At 36.7% G+C, this 19,268-nt stretch overlaps 1 protein-coding gene across 1 annotated transcript; it reads right to left on the reverse strand.

Moving 5' to 3' along the window:
* Positions 1-489: 489 nt before the first annotated feature.
* LOC144446285 (cyclic nucleotide-gated channel alpha-3-like) lies at positions 490-5,421 on the reverse strand. The gene is made up of 8 exons (XM_078136035.1): positions 5,351-5,421; positions 4,629-4,731; positions 3,699-3,853; positions 3,060-3,240; positions 2,493-2,659; positions 1,935-2,124; positions 1,345-1,452; positions 490-886 (listed from the first exon to the last, which is right to left on the reverse strand). The coding sequence occupies exons 1-8, from the start codon at positions 5,419-5,421 to the stop codon at positions 806-808; spliced, it is 1,056 nt and encodes a 351-aa protein (XP_077992161.1). The 3' UTR covers positions 490-805.
* Positions 5,422-19,268: the final 13,847 nt, after the last annotated feature.

Genomic DNA, 19,268 nt, shown 5'->3' on the forward strand with positions numbered 1-19,268 from the left:
TCTCACGACATATTCCACCCCGATGATTACATTTTAATGAGCTCCATGCAAATTTACACATCTGATTCAGTAGCATGCTGTTACAAAAGGATTGCATTCGAACTCAAATGAAAGCGGATAGCGCCCATTTTTTTCTGACCAACCATTGCTCATGAGAGTTTACAATATCGTTGCTTAACATTACGTTACTAAAAAGTACACTCTGACTAGAATTCAGGGGCGAATGTCAGTTCTGATTCTAAACGTATCACTTTTCTTTTCTCATTTTCAAGATATACAAACAAACAAACAAACATACATACATACATACATACATACATACATACATACATACATACATACATACATACATACATACATACATACATACATACATACATAAACACATACATAAATAAATAAATACAGGAAAGGCATTATATATAAACTCATCATATTTTATCTATGCTTTATTTAAAAACATTAAATATCAAAATAATAAACGTCAGTTTATATACAGCGTATACTGTGCAAAATCATCCGATGTACCGAGGAAGATTAGTGGTACAGTGCCCTCTTCACTACAGAGTGGGAATACAGACTTCTTTTGTTTTTTGATGTGCTTTATGTATGTATTACAAATTAAAATTAACGTTCATAGTCCTCTCAAACCATATCACGGAAAGCACGTAAAATGATATATATTCGAATTGTTAGTATCGCAGTGTCACAAGTCATGGACAAGATCTGACTATATAACATATAATTCAATTGATTGATCTGTGTATGCCTTTTAAAATCCCAGCGTTCTGTTACGTTCATAGTGTCAATACTCGTGAAGCTCAGCGTCTTCAATATCTAAAACTTCAGTTCCATTTACACCGTCATTACATTCTTGCCTCTGTTGCTGTAAAACAATTGTACAAAATAATCAGTCATTAATTTCGCAGAGCAGGCCATTTTTATCACATCACATTAAATGAGTGTAATCATCAATCAGGGGAATCTGGAAAAGATGAGGAGCGATGTGAGCGAGAAATATGGAAACGGAGAGAGAGAGAGAGAGAGAGAGAGAGAGAGAGAGAGAGAGAGAGAGAGAGAGAGAGAGAGAGAGAGAGAGAGAGAGAGAGAGAGAGAGAGAGAGAGAGAGAGAGGGGAGAGGGGGACCAGGCAGGCAGGCAGGCAGACAGACAGGAAGGCAGATAGACATACATACATACATACATACATACATACATACATACATACATACATACATACATACATACATACAGACAGACAGACAGACAGACACATTAAAAAAAGTTAACTACATCATACGGATATGTTAATTACTAACGACACACTGTCCCATCTATAGCATACCTGTAGCTTCGTCACCTTTGTCTTCAACTGTCCAATTTCACGTTGTCTGCTGTCTCGTTCTTTCTCAGTGTCATGTAGTCTCTGCCGTAAATATTTAACTTCGTGGTCCTAAAACACATGATTCGACATAATTTAGAGAGAGATAGAAAACATACTTTTGGTTACGTACGACCAAGGCGGTTCTTGACGATTGGTGGCGTTCTTCTACCAACGTACAACGTTTACAAAATAAACTCCCATTTTAGATGGAATTAATATGGTTACAATGAGCAAGAATACAAACTTGCCGTAATTCATACCTATCAATGTGAAGTCCTCATTTCATATTTGTTCAATTGATTGATCTGTGTATGCCTTTTAAAATCCTAGCGTCATCCCACTGTACACTTTTATCATCCCACTGTACACTTTGTATTTCTGCAAAAGTACACATATCCACTGAAGAGTGAAATATCTATAACGAGATCCCCACTCCACCCGTGACCTTACACTACACAGTAGTATCAAGAATTTACACCATTCGTAGGTTGAATATCTATGACAGTATGCCCAAAAGCATCGTCCATCATTGGCTCATCACCAATACCTACCAAGACATATTCAAGGGAGGCTTTCAGCGCTCGTGTATTCTCTTCACAAGCGGTCTGTAACCTAGCAGCCAAGTCTGACGTCACTTCTTCCACCATGGGAGACATGCTTCCACTCCCTCCTGATGACAGTAAACTTTGACCCGGTGACGACACGAAACCACTGTCTCGGCTAAAATGGCTACTTGTTCGGCTATAATAGAGTGAGAAAAACAATGCAATATGAGATAAAAGTACTAGTAATTCATACGTTCAATTCTAACCCAAACAGATTTGTAAATCGTACATTTCAATTTGATTTATTTAACTGCCTTCCTGTGTTCATCTTTCAAAAATAGCCTGGTTGAGATCCGAGACCTACAATTTCACCCATGCTGTTATTTTTCTTGCAAAAATACTCAACTACACCAATATATATGTGATGTATCCCATTGCTATTGATATTTTAGATTTACGGTACTTCTGGTTGAAATCTTTTAAAACTGTATACAATTTACAGTGAAAGTAAGGATATCCTTACTTTTGCGTGTACACTTCTATTGAGTTAGATAATATACTAACCTTATTTTTCTGTATCTAGCGGCCGACGATCTTCGACGTCCAAATGTCGGCTCTCTCGAAGCCACAGAACTGCCCCATCTACGGAAACCACTGTCACAACCACCGTAGGATCCTGCTCTATTTAACTGTTCTTGAAGTCGTCTTCGACTTTGCTGGGCGATAACTTCCTATGAATAATATACATAAAATAACCATAATTTGACATTCTGACTATATTCAGTTGGCCACGTATAACACCCTTGAAGAGAGTTATGTTATATTGTACTGAAAAAAAAACTTGAGGGATGCAATAGATAATATATAATGATCATTGAGAGCATATCAAAGATATTACTATAGTATTTCTTAGAAATCAATGTTTGTGTAGTATTTAATACTGTCAAGATGAAATTTGTGTGTTTTGTTGTTGTTGTTAATGTTGTTGTTGTTGTTGTTGTTGTTGTTGTTGTTGTTGTTGGTGGTGGTGGTGGTGGTGGTGGTGGTGGTGGTGGTGGTGGTGGTGGTGGTGTCGTCGTCGTCATTTTCTTCTTAACTTCGAAAATATAAATGGTAAATACTCGAACCAACCCTTGCTCTTGGATAGTCCTGCAATGTTTCCAGAACATCTGTATTGGTGAGGATAAATATTTCGGAATAACCAATAGAAACTACATCGGCAGTTCGACGAGTTCCTCGATTTAGATTGAGAACGCTAATTTCACCAAATATTGCACCCTCGCCGATGGTTTGAACTTCTTCCTCGGTCGAACTGTAAAAAGACCAAAAAGAGCGAGAGATTTATAGAGGCAAAAAAAGCATGTCGATGTAATTAATACTTGTACATGGAGCTGTTCTGATTGTTATTTTTTTCGCACACCACAGATAATACTCTAACTTCATCAGAGATTTGAACAATCGTGCCATTTACTTCTCATTTGCTACTTTTGCCAACGTGATTGTGAAGTGTGTCATTCAAGTGAGAAGTTGAAGAGCGCCCTCAATTAGCAAAGTTATAAATACTGTACAGTCACCATAGATTCTTCGCTTTCGACTCGATATTCATCATCATACGACCGAGTCCCGATAATAAAAACTTTAGAATGTCATTTAGACTAAAATATTCCCTCTTGAGGGCGTACCACTAAAGTGACGTCAATTAGCAGAGACACCAATTAGTAGAGCGCCCACAACGACCGTACTGTAATTCCACGAGTTGACGATATTTACCTGATAACTCTTAGCTGTCCTACACTGACTAAAAACATTTCCCTGCCGAGTTGGCCTGCTCTGCATACGAACTCCCCGGGGGAAAACATTTGATGTTTTAACTTCAGTACCAAATCGCTAAGAAGGCCGGATTCGCAGTCTTGGAATAGAGCAACCTGAACAGCAAAATATACAGAATTAATAAAACTAAGGAAAACACAAAACGGCAGATGGTACAATTACGTTATTTATCATGAATAACGAGAGGTTGAAGAAAACAAGAAATGCATGGAATATTGTATATGTGACTCATAGCAATTTTTTCTCTCTCTCTCCTTGCTCTTAATAAAAAAATCATTTTTATCATCTGTACTATAATTAAACACAGTGCTCATAATTATAAATTACATGACATTGTGTCATACAACTGTACGTCTTCATTGAATTCACAGAATAGGGTACATTACGTCGTGTAATACTGAGTATAATCTATAGACGTTGTTATGAACAGTGGTCACGGTTGTATATGGTCTGACCTAGTGCCACTACGTAATTTAGCCTGGCTTGGTCTTGTTTTGATATGAGTCACGCGAGCAGACCAGAAGTGAAGAAAAGATGATTCGTGAAAAGTTGTTCATTATTATCGTAACCGGTGACATATATAGACCAAAGCAATATTTATAAACATTATCAGAAACAGAATCAACGTTTTGTTCCTCGTTCACATCACGTTTTACTACATTTGTTAAACTGGTGAAAGACCAACTTCTTTAAAAAAATGGACAGTCTGAAACAAAAGCAAACCAGCACATACTTTATGGGTGACACATCAAGCGTATCAATACTGCGCATGCCTATAATAGAAATACGATCGTGAGGACGAAGATATCCCCTTGTTACTATATCTAGAAAGGTTGTTTTACCCCCAAGGGTTTTACCCCGGGATTTTACCTTTTCTAAGGCTGCCATATTAGCATTCAATGCCAGTTCCGTCTTCATTTGACTTGGTAGCAATCTGAGTACATTGCCTTCGTCAAGAATATGAAATTGTCCACTGTGAAGATTAAAATTAAGAACAGTACACGTGATCAACTCATTGATTAACTTAGACAGGTAGCATTACAGTCAATTTCAGGAGACATCGGCGACACTATGAACGACGCCTATATACTATGTGACGTTGTTTCTGCCATGGTCAAGTGCCCAAATGTCATTGCAAGCCAGGTAGTCTGCAACTCAATTTATTAAATCTTAGTTCCGCGAATGACCATATCAAGTGAAGCGTAAACTCTTTACAGGAAAATGTCAGCGCTCGCTGTTGCTGTAGAAATGGTGTTGAAATCACACCTATGTTAACGTCGTAAGTGAATCTTAAAATCTTTTTATCTGAGCTTTCTGAAATTATCCCTCGGTTCTGGAGATGTTAAGTAAACATTTAACTTTAAGTCACAGTGTGACTTTGCACTAACGAAAGACTACAAAGACATAGATCAACCAAGCACTGAATTCAAAGCGCAGAACATAAAAAAAGAAGAAAATAACGAAAAGAAAAATTACTCCAGTCAGCAAACCAGAAAAGACTTTGTCTTTCAAGTAGAATACAGAAACACACATATGTACATTTCGTCTTATCTTCATCTGATCACTCGATCTCCAACTCATAATTGACATACCTTGCCCAAACGTAGTCATAGAAACGTTGCACTTTATTTTGAGTTTCTTTCGGCACCTTTCTGTGTTGCATAAAATACTTAGTTCGCATTAATATCCTTTCGTACTCCATTTGAGAATGGTTTCTATTGACCACAATGTTCGTAACTTGACCTGTAATGAAAATACAACATAAACACAGGGTCACGACGATGATATATGAATAGTTATATTCTAGCATTGTCAATGTCAAAGTCCAGTTCATCGTTACTATAGGAGATTAAACAGTTGATAAGCCACTTGACTCCCTTCCGCCAGGCCTTGCAATAGTATACGTTTACCACAGAAACTAGATATTTTCACTGTAAATGACACTCTCCATAACCCTTATCTATATCTTTATACAGTCTGTATTTACGTTCTTTCTTAGCAGACAAGGAATAATTTCTTCTAGATCGAAGGATTTGCAGAAAATTCATCAATGTCTGTAAGATGGCCATGTCTGATAATGAATTGAGGGTGTTTCGGATTTTATTTTTTAAGCATTAGTTATCGTCATTCCACCACTAGCAATAGCATAAATACCAAAGTTGAAAATTTCTCATCTTACCTATGACGAAAGCGATAACAAATACTCCCAAAATATACTGGAATATTGAATAAATGTATCTGGGAAATATAAACAGGGAAAAGTATATTATTAAAATTGAGTCGATATGATCGAATTGATATGAGAACATTGTTTGAGCTGAGCATAAATGCTTGGTGTTGCGCAATATTGACAACGTTGCGGTAAACACAGTGGGGGTTAGACGCCACTACGCGATGGTTCTTTTTGTGTTGCGACCCAGGTTGGTTATTGAGAAGCAGTGATCCCAACGAATTGTAATATGACAACTATGTCAACTATGTACAGGTAACCAAGCTCCAATCATCCAATTTTGGTAACTGATACTATCAAAGCCTTTAGTTGAATATGTAGACACATTAAAGTAACACGTTGTCTGCACTGTTGTTTACTTGTCAAATAACGTCCTTTTCTTAGTGAATCAATCCCGTTTGACCATTTTCTATAGGTGTCCAATTTGGGAAAGTATGACTTTTATGAAATTACAAATTAAACACCACGTCTGCCTATCTGTGGCATGTGTGGTCTATAGAACATTGCGTACAGTTATACGTCTGTGTGTGTGTGTGTGTGTGTGTGCGTGTGTGTGTGCGTATGTATGTATGTATGTATGTATGTATGTATGTATGTATGTATGTATGTATGTATGTATGTATGTATGTATGTATGTATGTATGTATGTATGTATGTATGTATGTATGTATGTATGTATGATCACTCGTTCAATCGATCAATTGGTAATTATAAGGTAACTCAAAGAATAAATCAACCAATTCCAATATTTATCTTGTCACAAATTAAATCCATATAATTATATATATATATATATATATATATATATATATATATATATATATATATATATATATATATATATATATATATATATATATATATAGTTTTGGTAGTACTGGAACTCTTTCTTGGTTGTAACTCGGAGTTTCACGCATATATATATATATATATATATATATATATATATATATATATATATATATATATATATATATATATATATATATATATATATATATATATAATGATCGACATGACCGTACACATACACTATAATTGTGTAGTCAACTTAGAATCTTTCAGAGCTGACTGATTAATAATTATGATAATTTCTTTTCAAATGGGGTAGCATTTTGAAATTTAACCGCCATACTACAAGTATTTAAACACTGGCCAAACTTTGAAGATCTTTGAACACCAATGATTATTCTCCAATGTTTATGAATGACTAATCGGTTGGACGAGGTGCAAGTGATGTCATCGCACTTTCTTAATTTGACTGGTACGATTGTTTGCTTGATGTCAGCCACCGACAGGTATGTGGCCTGAGTATTATGGTAATTGGATGTATTCATAGCGAATCGATCACCCAAATTGTTCGTCTAGTTCTTAAATGTTAAACAAATAAAAATAGCAAAATGTCATAGCATGTATAGCATGTGTGCGGTATATCCAGACAAATATCCATTTATTGAATTTCACAAAGGCATGTAATATGAAGACCAGACTATTCATTCGACTTCCTTTCCTCCAAGGTAGTCTGCACACGTCGATTGTGTCGTCACCATCAAAATTTGACATCCTTGACGACAGATGACTTTCTATAATACGGAAAATATCCCCGTCTTTGTTTCACCCTGTTGTTGTTTTTTCTTTTGACTTGTGAATCTTTTGTGACTTTCAAATATCTGAAATTGTTCAAAAGTTGTGTAAATTACCGGAACGGCAGAGTCGTTATTGTGCATTGATATGACGGATCTATGCAATACCCCTCACCTTACCAAAACGAAAAAAAAATGACCATACATATATATCACCTGACTTTTATTTAGCGTAATTATATATCTACGCTGTATGACACCCCACCCACCTACCCACCCATCCCTGATATGAAGGACTGGCTACTCTTGACTGTACATCTTTAGCCACTTTCCCTCGACAGGAAAATGTAGTATCAATTTATAATTTGAAATTATTCATGATCTTACGACCACCATCCGACCCCCTCGAAGTTATACAATTCTTGTTGTTTTTCCAAGACGTTTCGGTACCCTGGCCGCTTTCAGGCAACATAATACGGTAAAACACGCGCAGCCAGTTCTCGAGAGCGGACAAGTCTGGTTTGTGAGAATGTCCATACTAATTGAAACAAAATACAATAAGAAGTAAACCATTATTGTGGCTTATATTGATAAATGAACAGGGTTTCGATTCCCTCATTAGACTCATTGTTCTTAATTCGAGCAATATCTAGAACATAGTAAACAGAGATACGAAAGATTAATGGTGCAGCGTAAAAAAATCCCCTGGGAAAGACCATTGGAGGAATGTGTACGTCCAGTATATTTATACACGATGTCTGACTACGTAATGATTAAACCATGATGTGTGAAAACATCACATATATAGTAACGATGGCGATTTTATCCAACAGGGACAATAACGTTCATATTGCAACCAACATAGCCGTGAAATAGAAAAAATAATATGACCAGTCCCGTGAAATGAACACACAGATAACAAGAAAATAATTTCAGAAGAATGGCGAGCGAATGAAAGAAAGAAAGAACGAGAGAGCGGAAAGATACAAAACAAAATGAAATTACAATGTTATAAACTAATATAAACCTTTTATTACTCCTGCGAAATACTTAAAACCTTGGTTAATAAACTACTTCATTCTAATAACGTTAGTTTTCTGCATGTCTTCAAGCTTAAACGTTGATGGTATACTAGCGGTTTCCTCAACACTCTAGAATACCTGTACTGAATTATGTCATCGAAACCTTTATATGGTATGATACCTAAATACTAGGTGTGAGCACTTCCTTGTCTGTGGTGTGAGTTCCGAAGAAACACGTTTATGTCTTCATAAGATCTCACTTAGACTACTTTGATAGTTTACTTTACGGTCTTCCTTCACATGAAATTTATAAATTCAAAATCACTCTAAACTCAGCGGCCTGACTTGTCACCGAAGAGAAAAAACGTGACCATATTTGTCAAATTCTTAATGATTTATACTGACTTCGAAAAAAATTGAATTACTTTTAAAATAATCTATGGAATTGCACCATTCTGTTTAAGTGAACTACTGATAAGACGTGTCACTGGCCAACCCTTCGTTCTTAGTCCAATGGTATCATAAATTTACACCAATCATACTGTTTTTTAGCCCTTGAAAGAGACTGTTTGTGCACAGTCGAAACGTCGGGACTCAAATAAAGCAGAAGTTTTAACCAGACTTGGACTTGTCCTTTTATTCAAACTCATACTGTTACTATGGCAATCGAGCACTTTCAATCCGTGCTCCTCGTTCGTGGAATGCTTTGCCATCACAGCTCCGAGCTGCTCCTTCATTCGATAGTTTGAAAACAAGTTTGAAAACTAATCTGTGTTTAGGTCTTTTTATCATTACACGTTTTGTATATTTTACCTTTGCGTATGTGTACCTTTTTACTAGTTTTTTCTTATGATATCTGGACATTTTAACAGTTTCGAATGGTGTGTCTGTTATGTTCCTGTCAGTTGTACAGCGTATTGTGATTATTTTAACCCTTTCATGACTGGAGACGAGTTTTAAATAATTTTGGGACCCAATTTATATGAACATTTTCATAGTTATAATAATATTACTTCATTACGAAGTAACATTTCTTTAATTCCAGTCTAAAATGAAGCTGATATATGCCAAAAACTTACATACAAACAAGAATTTTGTTCAAATAATTTTGGCGGCAAAGTTTTCAGTACTGAATGGGTTAATGTAATGAGCTTTACAAGAAATGAGAACAAAGATTAAAAGATGATGATTAAGTATGATTCAGTAAGTGGAATATTGCAAATACCTTTTAATACGGACTAAAAATTGCCTCCGAAAAACATAAAACCTCAGATTATGCCCCTTTGAGATCGCTATTTTCGGGGAATTTACACAAGTAATTGAATACCGAAATCCATAGACTGCGTTCGAGATTTTCCCTAAAATAAGCCAACAGAGAAATGAAAGTACACGATTGAAAAGTTGTAGCATGTCAAACGTATGAATACAAATGAAAACGTATATTATAGCCATTTCCCCTGTTTGCAATGCTGGTTAGGGAAGTGCGAAAAACGATCGATTCACCCATTGTAACAACCACGCACATTTATTAAATGTAGGGGGACACTTTCTACAGCTAGCTGGTTGAGATAACAGTCACTTTGTTATTGTAATATTTGTAACAAATTATTCCAACGCACTGAAATAAGATTACTAGGCACAAAAATATCAATATAGTTTAGTGATTTGGAAAGTACCGAAACCTAGTTAGTTTTAAAATGTATGATACAATCTCGTTGACTATGAGTCAACTGCCCCAGTAACGACATCTTCACGAGCATATGAAAATCTACGAAACTAGTATTAATCAGGATATTTGTAGATATTTACGCAATCGAAAATTACTGTTGTAACGCGGTGTAATGCTAACCATATGCACTGATCAGCAAACTCCTAAATTTTAAACTTAGTGCCTTAGCCATCGACTTCGACTTGACATTACTGATCATAAACAGTCAATGTAACATTGCATCAAAGTATACGATTTTAGTATCATGATTTAGATGGTCTTTGAAGAATAGCGATTTAATGTTGCTTTGCAAGCATCGGAGACTGCGAAAATTTGAGAGAGAAACTTTCCCGTCGATGCTGAATATAGGAAATCTTTTTAACTGTTGTACAATACATATGTGTCAAATGACTCGAATGTCCTGTAAAGTGGACCACGTCAAACATACTGCAGAGTGCACTTGAAAAGATACGCACCACTGATGACAAACGTAAAACTTAAACGCGACAAAAAGCTAAATCGTGTTCAAATTCTCACGAAAAAAGCAAAGGTCGATTATTGGTCGACTCAAACTAATTCCTGATAAAAGGAGAAAAAGTAACATGAAAGTTGTAATATGTCTCGATTGCAAGGAACCGCTCTTGGGGGTAAAAGGCGATCCCAAACCTTTTGTGAACGATAAATAGTTTCACGTATCGGACTTGGGGTCAAGCCGTTGTTTGGATAGCGTCAAAGGAGTACAACAGCTTACCGTGTTACCTATTTCGAGTTGAGGGTACACAGTAAATAACTTTAATATCAGGTAAATTACCCGTCCTTTGGTCCCCTATTAAAACTATAGGACAGCAGAGAAAACTCTGCTGCCCCATCTTCGCTTATCTTACCCCACCCCACCCCACCCCACCCCACTCCACCCTGTTGAACACCTAGTACGAGTCTTCCTTCAAGTATCCTCTTCCTTCTAATACCCCCCCCATTCTAAAAATGGTTGAGATGAATTTCATCATAAAACGATTTATGTGAAGTATGACCAACTCGACACGCTTTGATTTTCATCTGAGTAAAGATCCTAATTTTGACAAAAATGTCATTGCAGATCTGTTTATAATCTAAGTACAAAATGTACCCTCTCTCTCTCTGTGAGCGTCTGTCTGTCTGTCTGTCTGTCTGTCTGTCTGTCTGTCTGTCTGTCTGTCTGTCTGTCTGTCTGTCTGTCTGTCTGTCTGTCTGTCTGTCTGTCTCTTTCTCTGTCTCTGTCCCTGTCTGTCTGTCTGTCTGGCTGTCTGTCTGTACTTTCTGAGAGTAGAGTTCCAAATACACGGTCCATGCGTCCTAGTCAGATTTCTGAGAATTAGATTGTCATTACATCACGAATATACATATCTATAATGCATACTCAAAGTAAATATTACACACTTAATATGTTGTACCGAATATAGACAATTTGCTAGTAGGATTCAACTTCACTCCCCTTATCATAAACGCCATACAAATCTTGTCGGAGACTATGTCCTGTCATTGGAATGGAATATTTCTCTCTCTCTCTCTCTCTCTCTCTCTCTCTCTCTCTCTCTCTCTCTCTCTCTCTCTCTCTCTCTCTCTCTCTCTCTCTCTCTCTCTCTCTCTCTCTCTCTCTCTCTCTCTCTCTCTCTCTCTCTCTCTCTCTCTCGCTCGCTCTCGCTCTCTCTCACTGCTGTGAAGTAGTAAATCGTTTCGTCTTTCTTATTCCATCATGTAATCTACTTAGATGTAAATTTCATCATTTAGGTGTTGTTATATTTTCTTAAATTTGTCAACTTGGCTTTTCTGTCATTTAGAACAAAATTTGTGTTCTAGATTTGATGACTATCCCTACATTTCGTGATTTATGATTATTTACCTATAGAAGTGGTAGTAGTTTCTGTATGTAGGTACTAGTATACAAGATTTAAGGAGTTCGTGTATGTTTCGCTTTTTAAGACTAGGCTGGATATCTCTGGCCTTCTAACATAATCTTAAAAGCGATAGCCAAGGAATACAGGCTAAAAAATCAATTACTTCCCTGATTACATGTACATTAGTGACCAGTCCTGATATTAACATCACGGTGTTCTCATGGACAGGAAAGACAGTGAGTAATCTTTTAATGAAAACAATAACGTCACTATAGCATGGGTTCTATCTGCATTCACAGTCACTCGTCACTTATCTCCACAAACTTTGATGATGCTATCTGACGTAACAGCAGATTAAGTATGACGCGTTATGACGTATCTTCAGAGAACGCATGTTTACTGAAGAGGACGTGTTTGGGATACCAAATTAGAATTAAATTAGTATTAATGCAGAAAGAGTGATCGACTGCTATACGGATAAGAAATACAGCAACGAAATATGCGATTATATAGAAACATAAACTATGGCATGAGTTGGTGAATGAAAAACTCAACTAGCAAAATTTGACATCGGTTAGCAAAATTTGGTATAGACCAGAAGAATATGGCATCGTTGGATAAGGAATTTGGCATTGACTAGGTGCATGTAGTGACATCGACTAGAATAAAATGCCATGTTTAATTTTGGCCTTGATTATGCGCCAAAATGTTAGCAAAATATTCAATTTATTCACTTTGATTTCCAGAATATGTTGTCGTGATGGTTTCAAAGATCACATTTCGCTTGAAATATGGACGACATTGCCATTCTAACGGGTTTTTTTCACGTACTGCTTTTCCATTCTCCATTTACCTTTGTATCCCGGTGTATCTAAGTTTGTTTACTTGTTTTTCCTTCCAGATGCTGTGCAGAGTAAATACAATTTGAAGAAAATCAATAAAGCACACCGTCTTCGAGTTCTCGAAATACATGCTTCAATACAATATGACTAACAAATCAGAAATGTTACCCCATCATACATAGGGTGAATGAATCATGGATCATTTCGGATGTTTTTTTTCACTCCTTATGGTCAATTCACTTTCCAAAACAGTCCAATCTTTCTAATGCACACTGGCTCTAGGACACCTGAGCGTATATTGAGGACAGTGTCTCAATGACCAATTTTGCATTACATGTAAAAAATACAGACAATATTAAGTCATATAACTTTCTACACATTACTGTTCTGTATGCGTTGTACTTATTTCTTGTCCTACCTGATCGGTTAATGATTGAGAACTCAATATACTCTCGCTAATAGCTGTACCAGTACTTGAAAGCGCAGACCACTATAGACCACAGAATCTACAGTAGTCTGAGTTGACGTTTTAACCGACACTCGTGATAATGTCAGGCCAGTATATCGGACGAGGCGAGGGGGTCGTAAACTGTAGATGCCCCCTCAAGGATGTAGTTTCTTTATAAACATATAAAGGCAAGCGAGAAGTAAAAATTCCCTTTCAAAACTGAGTATTTGTCCATGAATTTTTAGTTAAAATTTCAGGAAGGCAAAAACGTTAGGCTTTCTGTTACAGCCACTACTTTAAACCCAAACTATTAGTAGCATATAGTAAGTTATTATGTGGACTGTGCTATGTTTTAAACATTGACTCCTGAATAGAGTATACTTATTTGAGAACACTGCACACTTTTTGCTAAATCTGGAATTCTATATTATATACAACGTTAGCAGCTAAATCCATTCGATTGAGTTTGAGTACTACATATCGCCACAGTATTTTTATTTTTCGGACCATTGATTTGTGTTTACGTACAAAGTCACTAGCTTTTGTTTGGCAAATAATCTGAACTTAAAGACACCGATTTTTTGGAATCGGATATTCTAATTCATTTGGTGCCAGCATTGTGCGTCTGTACCTGAATAGTTGTACACATTATTACAGTATCATTATCACTTTCTTTACCCACCAGTGTTTACATATTTTGTTGCGTTTTCATCGATCCTGTTGCGATTTTAGTAAACGGACAACAAACTTGGCTTTTGTGAACGTTCTTGGTATATGCCGTACAGGCGGGCCACGTTACGGGCGGTCATGAGACCAACAAACTCCGATCTACACAATAGAACTGCTACGAGTCGAGACAGACAGGCGAGGCAGGTCTTACAATTCATATGCACTCACCAGAACTGGTACTATAATGGAGGGGCTGGTGGATTGTGAAGCTTAAAATGTTCAGGCAGAAAAGAAACTACGATCCTACACGTGTGGTTTATATAGCTGAAAACAGGCACAATACATTTTAGCGCCTTTCTTAAAAAACATTTCTATAGTGCCAACATTTGTCGAATTAACTAACTAGTATCCATGATTTACATACACACATGCGTGGGTACTTGTCTTCTCGAAGTACAGTTCAAAAATGGCTTTGAGTTAAAACGAAAATGTTAAAAGCTAAACTTCATAATACTTTATATATATAGATTAACTTTCTTTCAAAAATTGAACAGTTACTATTCATACTGACCATAGTAACAAATTTTCATAAATATCGCATATCCACAACAAAACATATGACAATACCCTACTTGACAAACACCCCAGCTGTCTTTTTTTTCTTTAATAAAAGAATACAACGATGGAATTTCACTATTTTCAATGCATGTTGACGTCATTTGCATTTTGAGTCACTCGGAATATGACAACAAATCAGGCTAGAACCAGGCGCCATGCTTGATACGATTGTCCGCCTAACGGTCTACCACTCTAAGGGAACAAGAAACTCGCATTCATTTTTTTTCTCAACTATCACGGCAACTCACAGTTACTGTAATTAAACGAATTAATGGATATTTCTAACTAAATGGAATGATTAGATAATACGGGATTGATATCAAAGCCTTGTATTTATCGTTCTAATCCTGCCATTTCTGCCAAATTCGTCAAATTCTTTGGTATGTACTGGTCGACGGCCATTGTTGAATTTATTTCCGGTCAAAATTCCTCGACGTCTTAACAAAAGGGGCGAAACAAGAATAGATCGACTTGCACTAGTCAAAGAAAGCCTGCCCAGTCAATAACACAGAATACTAAACTTTCATAATAATTTTACTTATAATTGACGACAGGGGTAGCTATATTGGTGCCCACCAAATATCCACCGTATACCATCACGTACATTGATTGTAATACTAAGTATGAGAATAACAATATTAATTCGTTGTATTTTCAACACAGGATCACCAACTCTCTTTTAAAATATAAAATATGAATTGTTGCTTCAATAAACAATGATTTATATATAAGGCATTTATGTAGCTTTCATCATACATAGCCAATACTATACTTACTGTTGGTCACTTTCAGGCGCGGGAAGACTTGAAACAGTTGTTAAACTTAAAGTTGACCAATACACTGAATACAGGTATTTTCGAGGTAAAGTTGCGTAATCGGTATAAATGGTCGGATCAGGATAAGCCCAGCTGGTCAATTCTTGGCCGAAATCTTGATGTTCTGATATCAGGTAATAGAGACATCCATTGTAGTGTATAAGAAGAAGAACACTATGGAAGATATTCACAACTCGCCAAAAGTTCGGCAATGGTGTTCTTGTCTCTATCATTCGGTTGAAAATGGCAACACGGTATAACTTACATACACGGTTAATTCGGAACACAAGTTTGACTCCCACCAATAAATAAAACAAATCAAGCGGTAATATAGACAAAATGTCAAGAACAAAACGCCACGTGCGGACGTTGTGTCGGGCAAGCTTTTGACTGTCTTTCACGAACATGCCACGCTCGATGTAACTTGTACGAAGACATATTAACAAATCAGTTACATAGACGGCATCGCAGGTGTAATCCAAAATAAACCAAAGTGGTGAATGTTTATGTTGTAGTTCCCTGAATGCCACCCTTAGAATAATGGTCCAGGTATTATAAATTGTAGCTATGGTTACAACAGTCAACCAGAAAAACAAGAAATTACTGTCTTCAGGATTAAATATCAACCACTCTCCAGATTTTTTGCTGCCACAGAGACAACTTGAGCAGCAATGAGTTCCTGAAATATTGGCTTTTAATACAGAAGACAAATCATCTGAATCCAGATTAAGATCATCGACATCTGAAGGATTGTCATTATCTCCTTCGTTTAAGATGCTAACTTCGCTGGTGAATTCGCTAAAAGCTTGACTTGGAGATCTTGGAATTGCTGTGCTTGCTCTGCTGTCATGTGTTACAGAACTACTAGATGGACGTAAACTACCATCACTCATATGCCCACTTGTTTCTGTCAGCGCAATCTCATCAGTACTTGGTTCAACTACGTTATTGGAGTTCAAGACAGATTTCAACTGTTTTGCAACTTTCCTTATTCCCGATGTTTCTCGTTTGTTGGGTTTTTGCATCTTCTTTCCTTCATCTTCCGACAGGTTTAATTCCAGGTCGCCAATATCATCGTCCATTTCCGCCATCTTGTTCTTCTCAAGTTGAAGTCATAACTACTAATTTATTTTCACCTGAGAGTTCAGTGAGTAACACTGTATGTCGTGTGCCCCTACACGCATGGAAAGCAATATACAGCCAGCCTTCTGTACCTTATGATACGAAACACTCTACCATTCAGCGTCGGTTGAAGTGACGGTTGCCCAGGGCAACGTTGAAGCGAAGGAGGAGATTTGTCACATTACCTATTGGTCAGTTTCACTGAGGCACGCCATAAGCGATCGGTGAACGAGTGGAAGACATTTGAGCCGAATCTCGAGAGCAAAATAAGCTGTTAAAAGCTTTGCTTGTGAAAACACACGAGCCGAGATCTAAACGTTAGTTTCGCCGCTACACGTATAGTCATAACACCCAAGAACAACATACACAGATTGAACTCAACCTGGCCGTATACAGTTACGTACAATGAGGCAGTCGAGAAAGTACGGGTGCCTTTCACTGCTCCAGACAATAGGGTTGAGTTACACCGTAAGCACTCAAGTTGTGCCTCAATTTGGTTAAGTTTGAAGATCTACTTGAAATAGTAGACACTGTGTCAGAAATAGACTAAACTGCCATTTTGGCTGAGATTTAATACCATGGAATTGATGTCATAAACTTGAAATATAAGAACACAAAGAATGGATCATCATCATCATCATCATCATCATCATCATCATCATCATCATCATCATCATCATCATCATCGTCGTCGTCATCGTCATCGTCATCGTCGTCATCATCATCATCATCATCATCATCATCATCATCATCATCATCGTCATCATCATCATCATCATCATCATCATCATCATCATCATCATCATCATCATCATCATCATCATCATCATCACGTCTACCAAGATAAAAGTATTTTTCACACACTACTATATCTTTTAATACTTGGATATTATTCCCAAATATTTGTCTTCATTCAGCCAGGGAAAATACGCGTTACCTAAGGGGCCCTGTCACTACGAGTCGCTAGATTTGGACTCGTATTTCGAGCACCACAGAACCAATAAAGAAGACACGGGTTGTCTTGATGTAGAATGAATCGGGTATATAATTCATATTTTTCGTTTGAATACAACAACTTGGCTTGTGCGTGGTGCAATTTGGTCCCCTACATTTGCAGTTGTCAGAGTTATTGAGTTTTCAAAGCTCTATTCATCGATACAAACATCATACACCTATCATATGCTATACGGTTTTGTTTTTGGCCGCCATTTTATTTGAAAACCCAAACCATTCATTTGCCATTCATCTGTACATGTATTACATTCTTTACACCAAATAATCTTGAGGTGATAACTTTTAGTGGAATTAAATTATTTTTACTTGGAAATATTAATAACAACTACACCAAACCAACACTAGATTGACGGGGGTGGGGGTGGGACGAAGGGGGGTTCGCCTGAAAACGGAAGTACATGTACAGTTTGTAAAAATTGGATTAATCATCACCAATGATTCATTTCATAAAAACAACGAGAAATAAACGTAAATATAACAGGAACTTGTTTTAAATTCATAAATTGGTCGGCTTGAAAACAAAACTAAAATAACAATATTGAGAGGACGCCATGTTTTCGTTCTTATATATCAATATCTGTAATGGGATCGGAGGAGCACTGTATCATTGTATGTGGTGAGTTTTAAGATGTAAAGGTTCGCAAAAGGAATCGTCTAGGAATCCGGGTTTGAAATAAGTCGTCCTCACGAGCAACTTCATGTAGGACCAGAAAACCTTTGCTGATTGTTGATCAAAAACGGACTGATTACAACGCGATTTTCAACATGTTGCAAATAAATGTCGTGTCCACTCTCGCTGTGTAATTCACCCCCCCCCCTCCCGGGGAAGGGTACTTCATAGTTACACACCGTGCTCTAATTGTCTACATGTAGTACACAAACCAAACTAATGTAAAATTTCATGATGCAAACCAAACAGTCATGGTTATTTTGGTTTGAAAATCAAATGCATCATCCAATCTCCCAATCACATCTAAACGGACAGAAACAGTTGTAAACCTAAGGGAATAAACTGGTAATTCGCTCATTATAGGTTATTTATGTTTGTATTTGTTATGATTCAATAATCATTGGATTACAAATATGATGTAAATCAGGAAATGTGTTGTACGCTAATATTTTTAACAATTAAAATGATGAGTAAGAGGGTTTGATTAGTGTGTATAGATTTGATCAATAACTCTGTTTCAATGTTTTAGTTTACTGGTGACGAAAAACTATCACCACAGTTCAATAGACTTTAACCGACACATTTTGTCGGTGTTACTTCCTTAGCTACAAAATGTACACATTCAAAAACATTCACCTCATGTAGTTACCGTTTCCATGGCCAGTTTAAGGTATAGATGCGAAATTAATCCCGCTACCAATATCTCGCTTGTATGACAACACAAAGTTTAGGAAGTAAAAATGTAATAAATTGAATTTGGTTGACATAAAAAATGGTTTCAAAGTTACACATTTGAACAAAAAATCTGGTTTTAGTGTTGGGAAAATATGGAGCAACATAAAGATAACTTGTACCGTGGCCCAAAGACGGTGCACGCTGCAGTAAATACAATTAT

Source organism: Glandiceps talaboti, chromosome 15, assembly GCF_964340395.1.
Source record: "Glandiceps talaboti chromosome 15, keGlaTala1.1, whole genome shotgun sequence".
In the NCBI taxonomy this organism is placed as follows: Eukaryota; Metazoa; Hemichordata; class Enteropneusta; family Spengelidae; genus Glandiceps; species Glandiceps talaboti.